The sequence below is a fragment of the Argopecten irradians genome, chromosome 6 (assembly GCF_041381155.1).
Source record: "Argopecten irradians isolate NY chromosome 6, Ai_NY, whole genome shotgun sequence".
Classification (NCBI taxonomy): Eukaryota; Metazoa; Mollusca; class Bivalvia; order Pectinida; family Pectinidae; genus Argopecten; species Argopecten irradians.
The window spans coordinates 41,677,757-41,696,155 of record NC_091139.1 but is presented as its reverse complement, the minus strand read 5'-3'; the positions used below and the strand labels follow the sequence as shown (position 1 = coordinate 41,696,155).

General features: G+C 36.2%; 1 protein-coding gene across 11 annotated transcripts in view; it reads left to right on the top strand.

Moving 5' to 3' along the window:
- LOC138325922 (polypyrimidine tract-binding protein 3-like) overlaps nucleotides 1-18,399 on the top strand; it is a 111,409-nt gene that overhangs the window by 40,241 nt on the left and 52,769 nt on the right. For 2 of the 11 annotated variants that reach the window (XM_069271935.1, XM_069271933.1), the window contains exon 1: nucleotides 16,979-17,525. The exons of 5 other annotated variants lie outside the window; for them this stretch is intronic. In XM_069271935.1, the coding sequence (XP_069128036.1) occupies nucleotides 17,310-17,525 (216 nt within the window). In that variant the 5' untranslated portion in view covers nucleotides 16,979-17,309. Of the gene's footprint in view, nucleotides 1-16,978; nucleotides 17,526-18,399 lie in introns of those variants that run through there. 4 more of the 11 variants (XM_069271940.1, XM_069271934.1, XM_069271937.1 and 1 more) reach the window with 3 other exon arrangements.

Sequence of the window (18,399 nt, the reverse complement as noted above, 5' to 3'; positions counted from 1 at the left end):
AAATTTGGCCACAAACATCCTTGGGGGAAGGGGAACAGAACTTGTATAAAGTTTGGCTCTGACCCCCCGGGGGCAGGAGGGGCGGGGCCCAATAGGGGAAATAGAAGTAAATCCTATAAATCGCTACTTGTCCTAGAGTTCTGCATGGATTGTAACCAAATTTGGCCACAAACATCCTTGGGGGAAGGGGAACAGAACTTGTATAAAGTTTGGTTCTGACCCCCCGGGGGCAGGAGGGGTTGGGCCCAATAGGGGAAATAGAGGTAAATCCTATAAATCGCTACTTGTCCTAGAGTTCTGCATGGATTGTAACCAAATTTGGCCACAAACATCCTTGGGGGTAGGGGAACAGAACTTGTATAAAGTTAGGCTCTGACCCCCCGGGGGCAGGAGGGGCGGGGCCCAATAGGGGAAATAGAGGTAAATCCTATAAATCGCTACTTGTCCTAGAGTTCTGCATGGATTGTAACCAAATTTGGCCACAAACATCCTTGGGGGAAGGGGAACAGAACTTGTATAAAGTTTGGCTCTGACCCCCCGGGGGCAGGAGGGGCGGGGGCCCAATAGGGGAAATAGAGGTAAATCCTATAAACCGCTACTTGTCCTAGAGTTCTGCATGGATTGTAACCAAATTTGGCCACAAACATCCTTGGGGGAAGGGGAACAGAACTTGTATAAAGTTTGGTTCTGACCCCCCGGGGGCAGGAGGGGCGGGGCCCAATAGGGGAAATAGAGGTAAATCCTATAAATCGCTACTTGTCCTAGAGTTCTGCATGGATTGTAACCAAATTTGGCCACAAACATCCTTGGGGGTAGGGGAACAGAACTTGTATAAAGTTAGGCTCTGACCCCCCGGGGGCAGGAGGGGCGGGGCCCAATAGGGGAAATAGAGGTAAATCCTATAAATCGCTACTTGTCCTAGAGTTCTGCATGGATTGTAACCAAATTTGGCCACAAACATCCTTGGGGGAAGGGGAACAGAACTTGTATAAAGTTTGGCTCTGACCCCCCGGGGGCAGGAGGGGCGGGGGCCCAATAGGGGAAATAGAGGTAAATCCTATAAACCGCTACTTGTCCTAGAGTTCTGCATGGATTGTGACCAAAATTTGGCCACAAACATCTTTGGGAGAAGAGGAACAGAACTTGTATAAAGTTTGGCTCTGACCCTCCGAGGGCAGGAGGGGCGGGGCCCAATAGGGGAAATAGAGGTAAATCCTATAAATCGCTACTTGTCCTAGAGTTCTGCATGGATTGTGACCAAATTTGGCCACAAACATCCATGGGGGAAGGGGAACAGAACTTCTATAAATGTTGGCTCTGACCCCCCGGGGGCAGGATGGGTAGGGCCCAGTAGGTGAATTAGAGGTAAATATTCGAATTCCTTCAGAAAAGAAACAATGAACCTGTATTTAGAACATTACTTGGCATTACAAACCAGGTGAGCGATACAGGCCCTCTGGGCCTCTTGTTTACTAAATTCTTCCACTAAATCTATTGTCATTGAGTTGATAGAAGATCTTTAATTTGCTGGCTTCCTTCTATTTTTGACCAACAATTATCCTGTTAAAGTAAAAAGATCAAGCATAGATAAAGAAAGAAGGTGGGGGCAAACCTGGCACCAGATTTTGGAGGATTAACTTTCTCTAATGTTTCAATAACTGTGGTAGTATATAAAAATCTTCTGAACACACTACACACACTTCCCCCACCCCCACCTTTAATTTCCTAGGGATCCAGACCTGAAGACTCAAAAATGCACATGACAAATGCTTATGTAACTATGTCGATCAACGTTTGATATATGTTTAAGCAAGCTGTAGAAATCGGGGATGATTTAGGAGGAAATAAGTGCAGAAAGATACTGTTATTTCCTCGTCATGTTACAGTTGTGGTAGAGAAAATGTAATTAGGTGTTTTGTGGACCGTCAGTAACAATAATAACAGCTGTGCTTAGACATATTTAAATCCTGTTGTTTGTTTGGGTGTGGGTAATTTGGTAATAATTACAAGGAGGCTATACTACTGTGCAGTACACAGAAAAAAAATTTGGAAGTTAAATTTTGGTTGTAGATGAGGAGGGGTTCAACAGCTATGTATTTCCTTGGTAATAGAATTTTTGAAGAAGTTTATAGTTATTTAAGCTTTAAGTTTGATTGGCACACAATCAGATTCAATTTTAGTGCAAAGATTTAAAACTTGTTAGCATAATCAGGAATAAGTACATTCTTAAAGATGCTCCACCGCCGACAAAGTATAAATATATTCATCAGTTGAACAATAACTGGTGTTTGATCATGTATATATATATGTCTAATTAACACAAAAAATAATATAAAATGATTTATTTCGCCTTTGGTGCATGTGCAATCAGTATATAGGATATAGTGACACAGAATTTTTTCGGGATGCAATTAATTATTTTTCATATTTTTAACTTGAAGTAAAAATAGAAGCTCAAACTTTTCACTGGCGGTAATGGTGGAAAGTAAGTAACTTTTGTAACTTAAGAAAAATACTAAATCGTCTGCTCCTGTTTTTGATAGTGAAAAAATACCATTTGGCAGCGGTGGAGTATCTTTAACAGTTTTTAAATTTATGACATATGTTTGCTATTTATCAAAATTATGTTTTCATATTGCAAAAAAAAAAAAAAAAAGTGAAAGAAAAAAAAAAAACCAAAAAAACCCCAATAATGTGCAGAAATAAGATGACAGCTAGAAACCACATGTATACAATGTTTAGTTTCTCCGTCCTAAGCTAGAAACCACATCGTCCTAAGCTAGAAACCACATGTATACAATGTTTAGTTTCTCCGTCCTAAGATTTTCTCTGGCCCAGTTTGACATTCCTAGTTGACAGTAATTAAGGTTTTATATCTTTCAATGATTATAATAGCTATCTATTCATGGTCGTGTGACGTGTGTTCCAAAAGACATTTTAAGACCTCTAAGCCTGAAATGTCTATCCTTGCATCAGAAAGCAGTTAGAAGAAGCCATGCTAAGCTTGTATCTCTCTATCACTCTGACCACAGTTCAGCCAAGAACAGCATCCCAGACATTATCAGCTCATAAATACACAAGTGGCCACTGTTTAGTGCTGAGCAGTGTTTTAATCCTATTTATGTATTTATAGCTTTGTGACAGGTACTAGAAAGGTATTGCAATACCTTGTCTGTCTCAACACAGGATTGAAGACTTAGCTGGACAGCTTTCTCCGTGCTCAATTGGGATTAGCGTCAATAAATGTAACTCTAAGACAAGGAGAGCTAGGATAAAATACTCCTTACAGAACCAGATACAACTTCTTAGAACAAGGCAGCTGCTTAAGACATCTTAGAGAGGGCAAGATAGCACCAGTAATTAAACCGTTATAAAAAGTTAGTCGATATGAAAAAATCAGTCAATTTATGTTTGGTAGAAAGGAATTTGGTTATCTGATGTATGATTTTGATTTAAATTACTCCTGAAAAAAAACCCAATAGAAATATTTTGTTATAACCATTGTTTAAGCTAGCATAATGTGATAAAAGAGATTGTAAGCAGAGTTCAGTGTTACACTGGGTCAGCACAATTCAGTCTTTACATATTAAACAGATGTTATTTGGCCTTAGGTATTGATTGTGACATGGTGTGTTATGCAATATTTCAGTTTTCTTATGATAATAAAGTGACCAGGAGTTCACTCACAAAATAATGACATCACAATTGATACCTAAAAGATAACTCTGTAATATGCAAATAAAGTTTAGTTCAGATTAACTTTATCACAAGAAGACACATATGAACATACCACGGCCTCCCTAACACTAACACACACACAGACCCATACAGTAAAACAGGAAACAGGAGACTGTCACATGTACATAAAATACACACTATATTGGTGCTAATCCTGCCATTTAACATTCTACTTTAATGGCTTAGATCACATTCCCAAGAACACTTAAACATGGAAACAAAGTATTTGTTTTTGAAAGCAAAACAAAACAAAAAAGCAAAAAAAAAAAACGATTCAGCACTGGGGGTATCTCCATACAAAATATTTCGTATTTCAGCACCATTGGGGTTGATTTATTAAAACGTGACAATCAGTCTTAAAATGAACATTTAAACGATTATCAAAGCATTGACACCAAATTTTCCAGACACATTGATTGATAACATTTACTGAAATGTATGGCTTAATAAATACAAAGTATATGTACACAAACAGTTTTATCTTTTAATGAATTTTAAAAATTCTCCCAATGAAGCAAAGCAGAAATGTAGAATTGAAAATTGAAAAACGACAATTTGGCCGAGTGTTTGTGTGCTGATGTATAGCTGTAGTGGATGGATAATGGAGTAACAGATACAAGGCAATCATTTTAATCAATCATCTATTCTCTCATGATGACATCTAAAAAGCTTCGTTTATATACAAACAAAAAGGCAAATTAAAGCCAGCAAAAAATGAGGACAAAAAGCCTTTTAAAGGTTATCTAATTCTAGTCGATAGATCAGTTCTATCTTTCAACTGAACGCTGTTGAATTGACAGCCTCTATATGTGACAGTGAAGATGGGTGATAGAAAGCTTTTGTTGTACGGCCATTGTTTGTGACCAATGATGGCACTGTTGAATTAACCAGAACTAATAGCACCAGTTTGTTTTTTTAACAGCTACCATTGCTCTTATCCATCTATTCAGGGAGGCTGGCATCTGTTTTCTACCAGATAAACAGCTTATAAAAGAGGCATATTGCCATCAATGTCTGAAGAATAGTCACCTTTTACATAGAAATTTTAGTGTTAAAAGCTATTTTAGAAGCAGACTTGATGTCTAGTGGTTTTGCATGGTTCAATCAAAATATTAAAGTAATTTTTCATTAATGATTTTTATTGATTAGTTAAGTGTCCTATTACAACCTGGGTAATTTAAGGCCATGTCATGTTTAAATCATAGAGAGAAAAAAACATAGTACCCAGACAAAAACCTCCAACCAGCAGTCAGTAGCTAGCAACTTTCACACATGGGTTCTTAACTTGCTGCCCAAAGGGTTTGGTTTTATTAGTTTAATGTCCTATTAACAGCCAGTGTCATTTAAGGATGTGCCAGGTTTGTAGGTGAAGGAAAGCTGGAGTACCCGGAGAAAAACCACCGACAGCGGTCAATACCTGGCATCTGCCCCACATGGGATTCGAACTCGTGACCCAGAGGTGGGGGCTTGTGGTAATATGTCAGGACATCTTAACCACTCGGACACTGCGACCCATGCTACAAAAAGGTGAAAGGCTTGTGGTAATATGTCAAAAAATCTTCACCACGTGGTCACCAAGGCTCCTCATGAGTGATTGGAAAAAAAGGTTAAGGTAGATATATTGTTTGGTTAAACTTACAAGAAAAATTCTAATCTAATGGCAAAGTTGTTTAATCTCAATACAAATTGAAAGGAAGCAACTTTATGGCTGTTAATTTGTATAACATTTGTTACCATAAATAACTGATGATAAAGGAATTACAAATCACTTTCTCTAGATACAAGATAAAACTGTCATTTTGTCCGATGTATTAGGTGGTACGATAAAGGTGTGACAGAGTGGCGGTACTCCATCTGGAGTGTTGGTTGAGGAAACGTGGGGTCAAGTGGTCTGTTAAAAGGTCCAGCTTATCAGCTGTCCACAGCTCCTACCTACATCCTTCTAATGCACAGTGTTCAGTAATCATTGACCTCCAGCCAATATTGACCTGTATATAAACAGCAGAAGCGCTTGTGATGTTCAATGTCTAATTATTAGCTCACCATTTATATCAAGGCTAGGTGATGTTGTAGTCAATGTCTGATTATTGCCGATTGATGAAGTCTCTGATGTATATCATCAATGTAGAATTACAAGTCCTTTTGTTTTCATGATAAAGATTTTCAACTGATGATGGTGACCTCATTTGATCTTATTTATCATTCATATGATTTTACAAGGCCTTTATAAACATATAAAATCATTTTACACATTAAACCCACATCTATATATTAAAGCTCTGGAGTTAATAAGTCACTGGTTATTATACAGATGGCAGAATAATTCTGTGACATTCACATTCTGTCACATTCACAATAATTGGTACCAATGCTAGCTTGCATTGAAGTCTTGTCCTCAAACACACCGTTTCAGCTTTGATATGCAGTGCTGCTGATATCTGCAATATGAAACCTACAGATGTTATGCTGTAAATATCTGCAATATGAAACCTACAGATGTCTATTCTAATCTTTGATGTGGAAAATTTTCATTTGATATCAAAATACGTGGATGACTTTAATCAGAATAAAACCAGTGTGAGCTGATTAGAAGGTACCGTATTGAGCTATGTAGGAACGTGCTGTTAGAATGCTTAGTGGCTTTTTCAGCATGACATTTTAGACAGGGAAGACGGTGTTTGTTATGAAATGTAACGAGAAATGCTGTGACAGTATAATCGGTGCTGATAAAATCAAACTATGTTGTCACATTTAAAAGCGTTTATGAGCAGCTTGTTTTCTTATCTCTGTCAAAATCATACTATATCTTTGGTAATTCATACAAGCAACGTACAATAATTCACTTTTCCAGAAACTCCTTAGAAGCAGGAAAGGAGGAAGGTAAGATTAGGAAGAAGTGAATAATTAAGTCACATAGTTAAAGTGTTTTAAGTTTGATTTGTCATTATTTTGTTGACATAAAAATACGTGTGTATAAGTTATGATTTAAATGTCAGAATTGTCATGTCACATAGATGGACTCCGTAGTCGTTATTTAGTAGGCTACCAGGACCAAATCATCCCCATGCTTCTTCTAATTTGCAGATTCAGAGTGGCATTTTGTATGAGTGGAGAAATATAGCTTAGCCTGTTACATCGCCAACTGGTGATAGGCATTTGAACTTTGTCAGACTGGAAAAGTTGCATGGATTCCTTAAATAATAAATGTTTTGTAAATTTCAATTTGGTATCATTTCCTAAGCATCATAGGTGATACATACAATAGGCAAAAGTTATTTTATCTCCAATGCGAGACCAGACAGAGAAATGATGAAAACGATGGAAAGATTGAAAAAATAATGATGATTATTTTGGAACAATGATTGGTATAGAATAGATTATTATCGGACTATGAATTCGGAAATTCATAAACAATACAATAATGTGTTATATATGTCAAATACAAGGGAATTGAGAATAAATACAGGGAAGGAGTTTTTGTACAAATAGAAGATAGCGGCCATTTCTATAATGAATCTATACAGTAATTATACTCGTGTGATTATATTAGCAATGAACATTAGGACAGGACGTCATTAAAACCTTAATTCCCCTGAGGAAAATCAGCCTGCACCGTGACAGGTAGACATGCGTGGATCCTGATGATGGGACCATGGTATGATCTACTGGGATCAATACATGATGGCCAATATAATCCAGCAGGCTTTGACAGGACTAATGGCCGCCTACCATTGTACATCTATAGTGTAGGCCAGCTTCCTAAATCACAGCCTTCCTCATCTCGCCCTGGAATAAATCAACACATTCACTATAAATGTTTGTTTGCCAATCTCCTATCAGCATCAGCTATGTTTTTACACTGAATTTTATATCAAAAGACATATGGTGCAGTTTGATTTGGGTTGCCTAGCAATGAATATTTGAATAAATCTTGACTCAGTGTTTGTAGTGTTTGATGTGTTGTCACTGTCCAGAGCTATCTAACCATTGCCCGAGTTTTCATACAAACTTAAAACATTGATTAAACTTAATTTCATTTCCTATGATATATGGAGTCTGTCTTTTCTTGGCCGATTATTTTAAATTGAATAGCAATATATCAAAAATACCTACATGAGAACAATATATATGTTCAATATGTATTTTTTTATGTATCCATTGTTGAAAATAATCAGAAATAAAAATATATTAAAGTTCTTTGAAATTTTAATCTGAGGTCACCATCAGTTCACTAAATCACTTATCAATGTTACTATATAAAGCCCTGTCTGTCTGCCAGAAGGCATAATTAAAACTAATCAAAGAAACAAAATGAAATCCATCTAAACTCTTGTCCTATGCTTATCAGACTGTCTCTGAAAACGAGGTTAGTGAATATTGAGTAACTTTACTGGTGTATAAGGGAGTGGCCATTTCTACGATGATCTTCAAAATCGTCTTCTTATTTGCCGGGCTCTAATCTTATGTTTGTTTGTTTTTATAGATGAGCTCATTACCTCTGCTATCTGTTAAGCACAGAGAGAACAGACATAATTTGGGCAAATTAGATAGTTCACAAAAAGGGGTCCTAAGTAGCAATTTGTATCATTGCCTTTGTGACAGGGTGTTCTGGGAATGATCTGCTTCCACTGCACACTTTATTGTTAACACTTATATATGAGCATTTGAATGAGTTTTGAATTATTGCATGAACCGTGTATTGTATGTGTCTATAAAATGCTTGAATAGGATATGTATGTATTGATAATGAAGCTTCAGCATGACACTGATGATAAATTATTGTCGAAACAAAACAAGGTTGACCTTGCTGCGGATAATCTAAAAAAAATATTATCTTAAATATATACCTCAAAACATTTAAAGGATTTAAAAAATAATACAGTAAAGAATAGCCCTTTCTTTAGAAATCACAGACTGGGAATTATTACATTATAACTTTGTATTTTATTTACTCTTCATGTAGCAAACACTTTTCTTGCGGTCGTGAAGTAAACTATGGAGTTACGATTGCCAAATAATTGCCATAATTAATTACTTTCCTGCTCCTCGCTCTGTAAATTAGTGAATGATGTAAAATACATGTTTCTTGAGATAAATATGCGTTAAGGGATTAGAAATTACACATTTGCTTCAGGAGGCGTACCAAGGTTTGTATGAGATGAACTCCTGGAGTCATCCAATGTAAGTACTTTACCAGATTTATCAGTTGTTACATACTACAAAGGAGCATGCAGCACCGAAAAGACCAACATACAGACGAGAACAAAATGGAAGATTACCGAACCATAATATAATCTAGTGTATAAGTGGATAATCAGTTGTGTTTCTTAGTTTTGCGTTCACACCTAGGACATGTTGACTGTCTGGGAAGCTCCTCTGCGGGGTCAGAGGTTATGGACAGTATCTAATCTGTCTAAAGTTACACTCCTGTATAGTCAAATTGGTGAGTGAGTTGGTCTTTCTAGGTAAATCTCAAAGATATATAGTCAGATTGGTGAGTGAGTTGGTCTTTCTAGGTAAATCTCAACGACATTCTAGCTCCCTCATTGTGAACTTTAAAATTTGTTTCATAGCACTGAAATTTTGCCATGTTCACACAGAAACATTCAATGATTAGGATTTTTACCATTTTTACAACCAATATTACCTGATATATACGTAATTGGGTAAGGGGATAGCAAATATTTCTGTTGATAGTTAAGATTTATGTAGCATTAATAAAGTGAGATCTTGGTATTAAAGAAACAGCAAGAACCCTGCGATATGTAAGGTAAAAAAAATTCAGTGACATAATGAAATGACTGAAGGTTTTTGTCTTAAGTCTACTCTTTTTGTTTTGAGAAAGCAGAGTCAGGGTTGTGGGTTTGAACTCCACATGGGGCAGTTGCCAGGCACTGACCACAGATCAATGGCATTTCTCTGGGTACTTGTCTTTCTACAGCTCATTAATATTAATAAATGACCTTGGCTGTTAATGGAATGTCAAATGCTCGTTGATATTAATGAATAACCTTGGCTGTTAATAGTACGTCAAACGCTCGTTAACACTAGTTAATGACCTTGGCTGTTAATAGTACGTCAAACACTTGTTAACACTAGTTAATGACCTTGGCTGTTAATGGTACGTCAAACACTCGTTAACATTAGTTAATGATCTTGGCTGTTAATGGTACGTCAAACACTTGTTAATATTAATACATGATCTTGGCTGTTAATAGTACGTTTAATAAAATAAACCCAAATAATCCCACCACAACACTACTATAACCACCGTTTCCTAGCTTCTCATAGCCACAGCCCTTAGGATTACGAGAAAAGGTAAATTTTAAATGATCATTGATGGACCTAATAATACTGAAGTTCCCCCAACGGAGTAGGGAACTTATTGTGTTTCTTATTCTTCTTGGTCTTCTAGTTCTTTTTCCGCCGTGACTTTGTCCGATCGTTTTCTCGAAAACTGTAAGTCAGATCACCATGAAATTTTGCGAGGTAATTTCTAGTGACCTGCAGATGTGTCAACCGGTTTCAATTTTTCCAACCAGCATCCAAGGTAGCTGCCACAGTCTTTCATTGTTCAAAACTGAACTGCTTACAGATATTTAACTACTGGTGCAATTTGCCTGGAATCTGTTTCAATATGTAGTTTAAATCAGATTCTAAATTTTCAACCATCATTATACAAAAAATCAACAACAACCAAAATCTGCTTCAAATTTCTTCCTTGTTTTTGGAGTTCAGCACTAATCCGTATAAGTCCAAGTTCATTTTTGTTGTATTTTTAAGTCAGAGATCTTACTGTTACAAGTAACAAAACTATTTTGAGGTCATTTTTGGTGACCTGTAGATATGCAACCTTTGCAGATCAGGAACCATGGCATGCAATTTGTCAAAATTAAACAAAAAGGAACATGGTTGAGTACCTAAATCTAATACAATAATAGGCATTGCTGTGCCTAATATATTAACTTTAAATGATATGACTTTTCAAAAAGCATAATTTTTTCTTCTGGAAAATAAAATTTATTGACCGGTAAAACAATGTCACGTCATCATTCAGGGGAGATCACTCTTGTCAAATTTGGCTCTGTGGAGATTGGGGAAACTTTATGTGTCGACACCCGTCACAACTAGATCTTGTTTAATACTTGTGTACTTCAGAATCAAAATCGTGAGCCTCGACATGGTATGGATCTGCTGTGTAATGCGTAGTTAGAGTAAAGTGTAATTTAAGTAGACTAAAACAAAACTTGTAAATTCATTGATTGTGATTTGTATAAACAAATAAGGGGATCAATACGACAGCTGTGGAAGTTCTGGATATCAATCGCCCACTAAACACTGAATCATTTCTATCGACTATGCCAACAAAACAGTTTAAACGGGGCATTGATGAGCTCATCACATAGTGTTTGTAGCTAATGCCAATACATATCTTTGCAGATTTTATATTGTACACCTATTACCTCCCCTTGTTTCAGATTTTGGTCTATACATCAGTAAACTGAATATATGATCTTGTTTGTTCTTAAATAATTGAATCTGATTGTAACATTCACATAACCCTTAAAGATGCTCCACAGCTGACAAATGGTACTTTTTCACTATCAAAAACAGGAGCAGACGATCTAGTATTTTTCTTCAGTTGCAAAAGTTACTTACTTTACACCATTACCACCATTGAAAAGTTTGAGCTTCTAATTTTACTTCAAGTTAAAAATATGAAAAATAATTAATTGCATCCCGAAAAAATTCCGTGGCACTATATCCTATATGGAATGAAGTACTGATTGCGCATGCACCAAAGGCGAAGTAAATTATTTTGTATTATTTTTGTGCTAATTAGGCATATATATACACGATTAAACACCAATTATTGTTCAAATGATGAATATCATTTATGCTCTGTCGGCAGTGGAGCATCTTTAAAAATGTGTTTAATAAAACAAATAAGACTTAATAAGAATATAAACTTAAAAACTAGCATGCAATGATATTAATCCATGTACTTTAGTAAATTCAATCACTCTTCAACTATAGACATTGTATATGAAGATATGGCCATTATGGCTTTGACTTAAGGTAAGAGGCCATAGTGTCTCCAAACCTTCAGAAGTATGCTAAAGGTAATAATGTTGGTCCCTTACTTTTGAACTGTAAATGAAGACTTGTATAACGAATATCTGGTTTTGGTGTCTAACTGATTATAGAAGGAGGAGAGGATGGACCAGTGTCTGAGGTCAGAACTCTGTCGGTCAATGTAGACAGATGATTGATACCACCAGGCCACACAGACCAAAAATCATATTAGCATCCTAACAACTGCTGGCTTAAAGATGTTCCAGCATCATTTATCAAAACCTTGACAATTTGAACATGTTGTGATCTGGTACCTCTGTACTGGGACAGGTGTAGTCAGGAAAGGGTACATATACACTTGGTGCTATCTCTCAGGCTATATATAACCTGTGAAATGATGCAATTCTCTAAAAAAAACATTCAAAAGCTAATCAATATATATACACTTGGTGCTATCTCTCAGGCTATATATAACCTGTGAAATGATGCAATTCTCTAAAAAAAAACATTCAAAAGCTAATCAATATCAAAAAGTTAATCAAAGGTCAAACGTCAACTAAGATCAAAATTCAGCCATGTTCAAGAGCCAACCAAGGTCACAAGACAAGCAATATAAAAATTCAGCCAAGGTCACAAGTCAACCAATATCAAAATTCAGTCTAGGTCAAAAGTCAACCAATATCAAAATTCAGTCTAGGTCACAAGTCAGCCAATATCAAAATTAAGTGAAGGTACAGCTTCAGTAATGCAGTATTGTTAAAATCATTGCATTTCTGTTGGTTACTTTTTGAATTAAAAAAGAAAGTAAGCTTTGAAGCCAACAATCATTTGTTGAGCGTCATTAATTCTGATACTGACAGGGAAACAAAATATCCAATGTTTGGATGCTAAAGAAGAAGAAATGGGAATGACAGTGAAAAGATCAGTATTTGATTGGATTGATAATTGAATGGTGGAGGCGCCTTTGGGATCTAATATAGAGGGTAATCACCATTGAGATGAATGTTTAAACAAAGCTTTTTATTGTAAAATTAACAAGTGGTGACTGATGTTTCATAGTGTTTTTGTGATGATGAAAGGTAGACAGCGCTAGAGATTAATTGAATAGCGACAAGACTACTTCATTAGGTGAAAGTCCTGAGAACAAGGCGCTTGAATTCTATTGATCCTTATAACATGTTCAGTTGAGTATTTATCCTAGATTAATGATGGCTCCCCCAGTCTGGCACTTGTACATGATGTGTTATGTCAAGGAGAAAGCAGTATGTGGAACTGAAGCTGTAACTGGGTTTGGATGTTTCACAGTCCACCGATCCAGACACATCAAAGACAGCCAGGTACTGTGATGGAATGACGTCCATGGTAGAACGGACACTACCGCAGCTGGAAAATGATTGGAGCCTGTGTATGCAAAATAAAACAGCATAAAAACCACTTTCTGCTACTCCACAGAGAAGCAGTGACACAGAAAATACAAATGTCACTGGTTTATTCTGGTATTGAAATGAATTTCAAATAAAATACCATGGAAACATGTAAATGAATCTCGGCAATATTTCCACGTCTTAGAAGCTGATTGTTTGATCATGTGATTGCAGCATTAAGGGATGTCACTGATTTTGTTTGTTCTTTTTTTTCTGATAACTTCTTCATTAGGACCTTTCACTGACGATAATCAAAACTGTTTTAGATGTAGTGTTTGTTCAAGGTCTCGTGTTATTCTCTTGATGTCCTTTGTTCTACTTCCATTATCGATTGCTGTAAAATTGTACTACATATTAGCTGTCAGTTAAAAAAAGAATAACTTGTATATAACATAGTAAATCCTCATTAACTAGAAGTTTACCATGATTAAAATTAGAGTTTGTCGCAGTGAAATTTTTTGCTATATACCGTATTTTCCCTTCAAGAGCGCCTCCTCCAATAAGGGCGCCCCCACGTTTTTTGCTGAAAAAAAATCAACTAATTTCATACAATTTTTGCGCCAGATTGTGATGATTTGTCTTTGCAGACGCTAAGAAATACTGTTTCACATCAATCTGATGCTTAACAGACATCCGATCAGCTTGTATAAGTACTAAATTTATTGCATTGGACAACTTAGGACATCTTTGCCAAGTGTTTATACACATAGAAACAGCGAGAACGCCATGTTCAAAATAAAACTTGTCACTTGAATGCCCAACATACGTGTATGGATGAAGACTAACTGGCAAAAACGTTTTAGCGATGTCTATACAGGTTTTATGAATACTGTATATCTATGATAAAGGTTCCTAAATAACAGGAATGCTATAATTTCTAAGCATTATATTGTATGCTCTTGTCGGCAATTCCCATCTGCAACAAAACGAAAGTAGGTATGGTAAACAAACAGGCCAGCATGAAATGCAAAAATTCCGTGAAACCGACATATTTAACCTATGTTTAATACTTCTGGTGCTTACTTTTCTTCATAATTATAAAATTTCAATACTTATTTGACTTAAAACTTAAGTTGGTTATAGTAAGTTTCAGAAAAATACTAAACTTAAAGCAAGATGACTATAGTCTGTTTCAGAAAAAAAACATCTAATAATGGTCTCAAAAAACGGCACCCCCCTAGGCTATTTACCCGCGCCCGGCGTCCTCATTAGGGAAAATATGGTAATCGTACAGAAAACAGGAGCGTATAGCATATTGTTTGCTGGTACCAACAAAAGACAGTCAACCTCAAACTTGAAATAGTGTTTGACTCATAATGTATGGTCATCACATATTTTAGTAGGAGCAGAAAAATGTACATCCACACTGGGATTTGAAACTAGGACCCTCCAATTACTAGCCAGAGTGCTCTACCAGTTGAGCTACCTGATCGCCAGTGCTCGACCTTATCCAAAACCGTTACACTCTACCCTCTCTTTTTTGTCTTCGCCCTGAAGACTCTACAAGCGACCCAGGTTCAAGTATCCCCTGTAAAGCGTTTGGCTTAGTTACAGGTACTAAATGTATAGTAAGAAATTTTCTTTTAAATGTGCGGCCAGACCAAGATTTGAACCTGGGACCCTCTTAACAATAGCTGTACCAATTGTGCTATCTCAGGTCGCTGGTGATGACTTGATCCAGAACCGTTACAATACAAATTAGAAATAGTGTCACTGTACCTAAATTTTTGTGTGCATTGTTTTGATCCTGAGACTAAAAAAAGCATATTTTATAAGTTTTAAACAAGGTTTACCTAAAACCATTCATATGGATGATTTCAAAATGAATTGACATATTCAGTCTTTGCATATTACAGAGTTAGCTCCCTTGTGGATAGGTATCGATTGTTACGTCATTATTTTGTGAGCGCAGTTCACGTCGTTTTCTCTGAAACGTATGGCGTTAACCTCGCAAACACATGACGTCACAATCAATACCTACCCGCAAGTGCAGATAACTGTAATATGCAAATTCTGAATAAATCTATACAGAGGTTTGTGTGATATAATTAATGAAGCTGGTGTAATTAAGCTGATCACACACTGTAACTGATTGTGGACGTTTGTCATAGGATACCATCTTATTTCAACACTGCATTGAAATGGAAATGTTATTATTTGGAATAGAATTATTTTTCTGTTGCTTGCATGCAGCTGTCTGATTGGATGAACTTGTCATATCTCAATGAAAAGGGAATAAAAAAATCAACTGAAACAAAAATATGATGTCACAAAAGAGATGTCTAAGATCTGTTTGCAATGCTATGCTGATTTGATATCCTAGTGAACTGTATATAATTTTACAATGATGACCAAATTAATGCAGATAGACTCGTGTCATCAGAAAATCATTTTTATTTTTCAAGAAAAAACAATTTTTTAGTGTGTTTGTTTTGGGGAAGAGGTAAAGCTCTGAAGAAATTCAACAGAAAAAAAAATATGTTAATATGCTGTTGCTGAAACTGATTAACTTCTTGAAGATTTATAAGATCAAACATAAATTGTAGTTAAATTTCAAAAATTTTAGTTGGTATCCCTGGGGTTTTGGACCCTTTAACATTTTTTTTTCTGTCAAGCAAACTTCTTTGGTACACATGGTTCAAGCATTGATTTGTGGTAGATTATATAAGAAGAGTAATAATATTATTAGGATGATTGGGAATACAGTTTGTATTTATATAACAATATTATGATATATGTATTAATAATACAAGTTTATAAGCAATTATTTTGCTGATCAATTATCACTATGACCATGATTACAAAATTTTTACTGTGTTTAGCTACCAGTGAATTTAACTAAAATTGGCTTACTTGATATAAAGTAATAATCGAAATTTAAAGAAAAAAAAAAAATTAAAAAATTTAAAATCTGTTGCTATTTCAAAGAAGAATGGAGGAGGGGGTTGAGGGGACCCTGAAAATTTGTTCAGTTCCCATAGAGAAATGCTTGGCCTTTAATGAAGTTATCATGTGTTATAATAGAATTTTTTAATGTCATGGATCCAATTCTAAATCTCAGAACGGTATTCCAGCAGTTCACATTATGTCATTTTAATTTTGTTAGTTTTGTTTTGTCTAGAGTTATTTTATAAACTTGATTAAAATTGCTTCATGATATGTGATCTGTTTCGGGATTTTAACACCTTGAAGAAAAGATCATTTCCTATTAGCAGACAATTGTGGCCATTTGTATAGCACTTGTGGTGCTGAAATATCCTCGTTTGCTGGCCGTCTGCTTGCAGAGCTTTGGTGACGGTGGACATGTGTATGTTACCTTTAGTGAGGGATATATACGTTGATGACAGTGTTGTATGAGACAACAGCCTATACCTTATTGATTGCCAATATTTACTTGCTTTACAACTAATGAAAGCTGTAGAGAAATTAGAGGATGATAGGGGCTCTTTGTCACTTGATATGGTCAGAGTAGAGCTCGGGTATATATATCTATCTATTTGGCCAATCAAATATACTCTCGTACAATGGCCATCATCTGTTTGTACTATCATAATTCCCTTGGGGTACATTGTCTAGATTAATAAATGTGGAATTTTTTTTTATTGTACCTTTATCTAGAATTACCTTCCTTTTTATACCCTACCTGAGTATCGGGTATTTAGACAGTGCTGTCACGTGGCTGTTTGTTTTGTGTAGAATTTGTCATGGCAGGACTATATGTGTCAATATTTGTACAAATTGAAAGCTTTTAATATGAAGTTGTGGTATGCTGTACATGATTGGTTCAGCGGGAGTGTGGTCGCTCAATAGAACAGCCTGTAGGCTATTAGGCCTGTGACATTCAGGTTGGCCAAGTACATAGGAGTTGAGTAGGAAGTGAGTGTGAGTCAGGGCCTTTTAAACACTCTCAGTAGTACAATTGGGCCTATCTGTTCTGCATCAGGTGGAAAGAGGAGTACTCTACTACAACAGTTTGACCAACACGGACAGACAACACCACCACAGTGCGCCACGCTACACTATAGTTAGCTACCTTGGCCGGGCGGCAATAATGAATTAATGTGACACACTATGTACGTTTGTTATTACACCTATCCAGGGACACATACTCCGACAGCAGCTGTAGCCCCGCCGGCCACACCCAGCTTCACTCCATCTCCCCACCACACCATATCAGCAGCGCCCAGCCCCGTCCAGATTCCTATCAGCGAGCAACTTCTCTTACAAGCACCTGGCCCTGCCGCCCCAGTCGCTCCGCAACACATTCCTATCACTATCTCCAGAAAGGTAAGCTAATGGATACGGTGGCTGACTCGTCGTGTGCAACATGTGCTTTACATGGTGTGTTCAACCAGCCATGATATTTACACAACCATGATATAGTATTGTTTTTGTGTGCGAAGTTATGGCGGAATTGTATATACTTTTAATGGATATCTGTGTATAAGTTGGATACACTGTTTTATATAGGACCGACATATGCTGGTAGATCGTATAAATTTATTTTTCAGTCCTACTGGTTTGTTTGAATATTTATTTTATGAAGTACACATACTGGTTTACTGTAGTGATTATGCTACACTCTACAGATATAAGTTTTGTATAATGCGGGACAATCGGCCAGGCTCCCCATCCTTTTACTTAATGTACCAACAACACACCGTTTTGTTTGAATTGTAGGAAATTGATTTATATGTTGTTCTGAAGCATGTTTTAATGTATTTTATGGGTGTAAAACTTTAATGGATCCGATTTGTCTGTCAGAAGGTTCTATTATATGATTTCATTATAACTTTTAATGCTCGATGATCTTAACTGTTAAACATCCTGTTAGGTTAATATTTTAATGCTTGGGGTACATTTAAAAACCTGTCTCGTTTATTTATTCATCCTTTCTAAACAGCTGGTAAGTAGAGTTTTCTATCTGTTTCATGGTTGTGCGGTTTCTTTTTTCCCTATTCTGTTAAATATTATTCAGCCGTTCTACCTTTTTATATAGTAAACATGGACAGATTGAAGGGGTGTCCCGACATGATGAATTCTATATTGAATTTGGAGCTCTCTTGTGGCTTGGAATGGGAGAGATAATATCAAATAGGCTATTGACGATTTGCCTGCTTCAACACTAAATAATACGACAATTGGCATGGTAATTCATTAC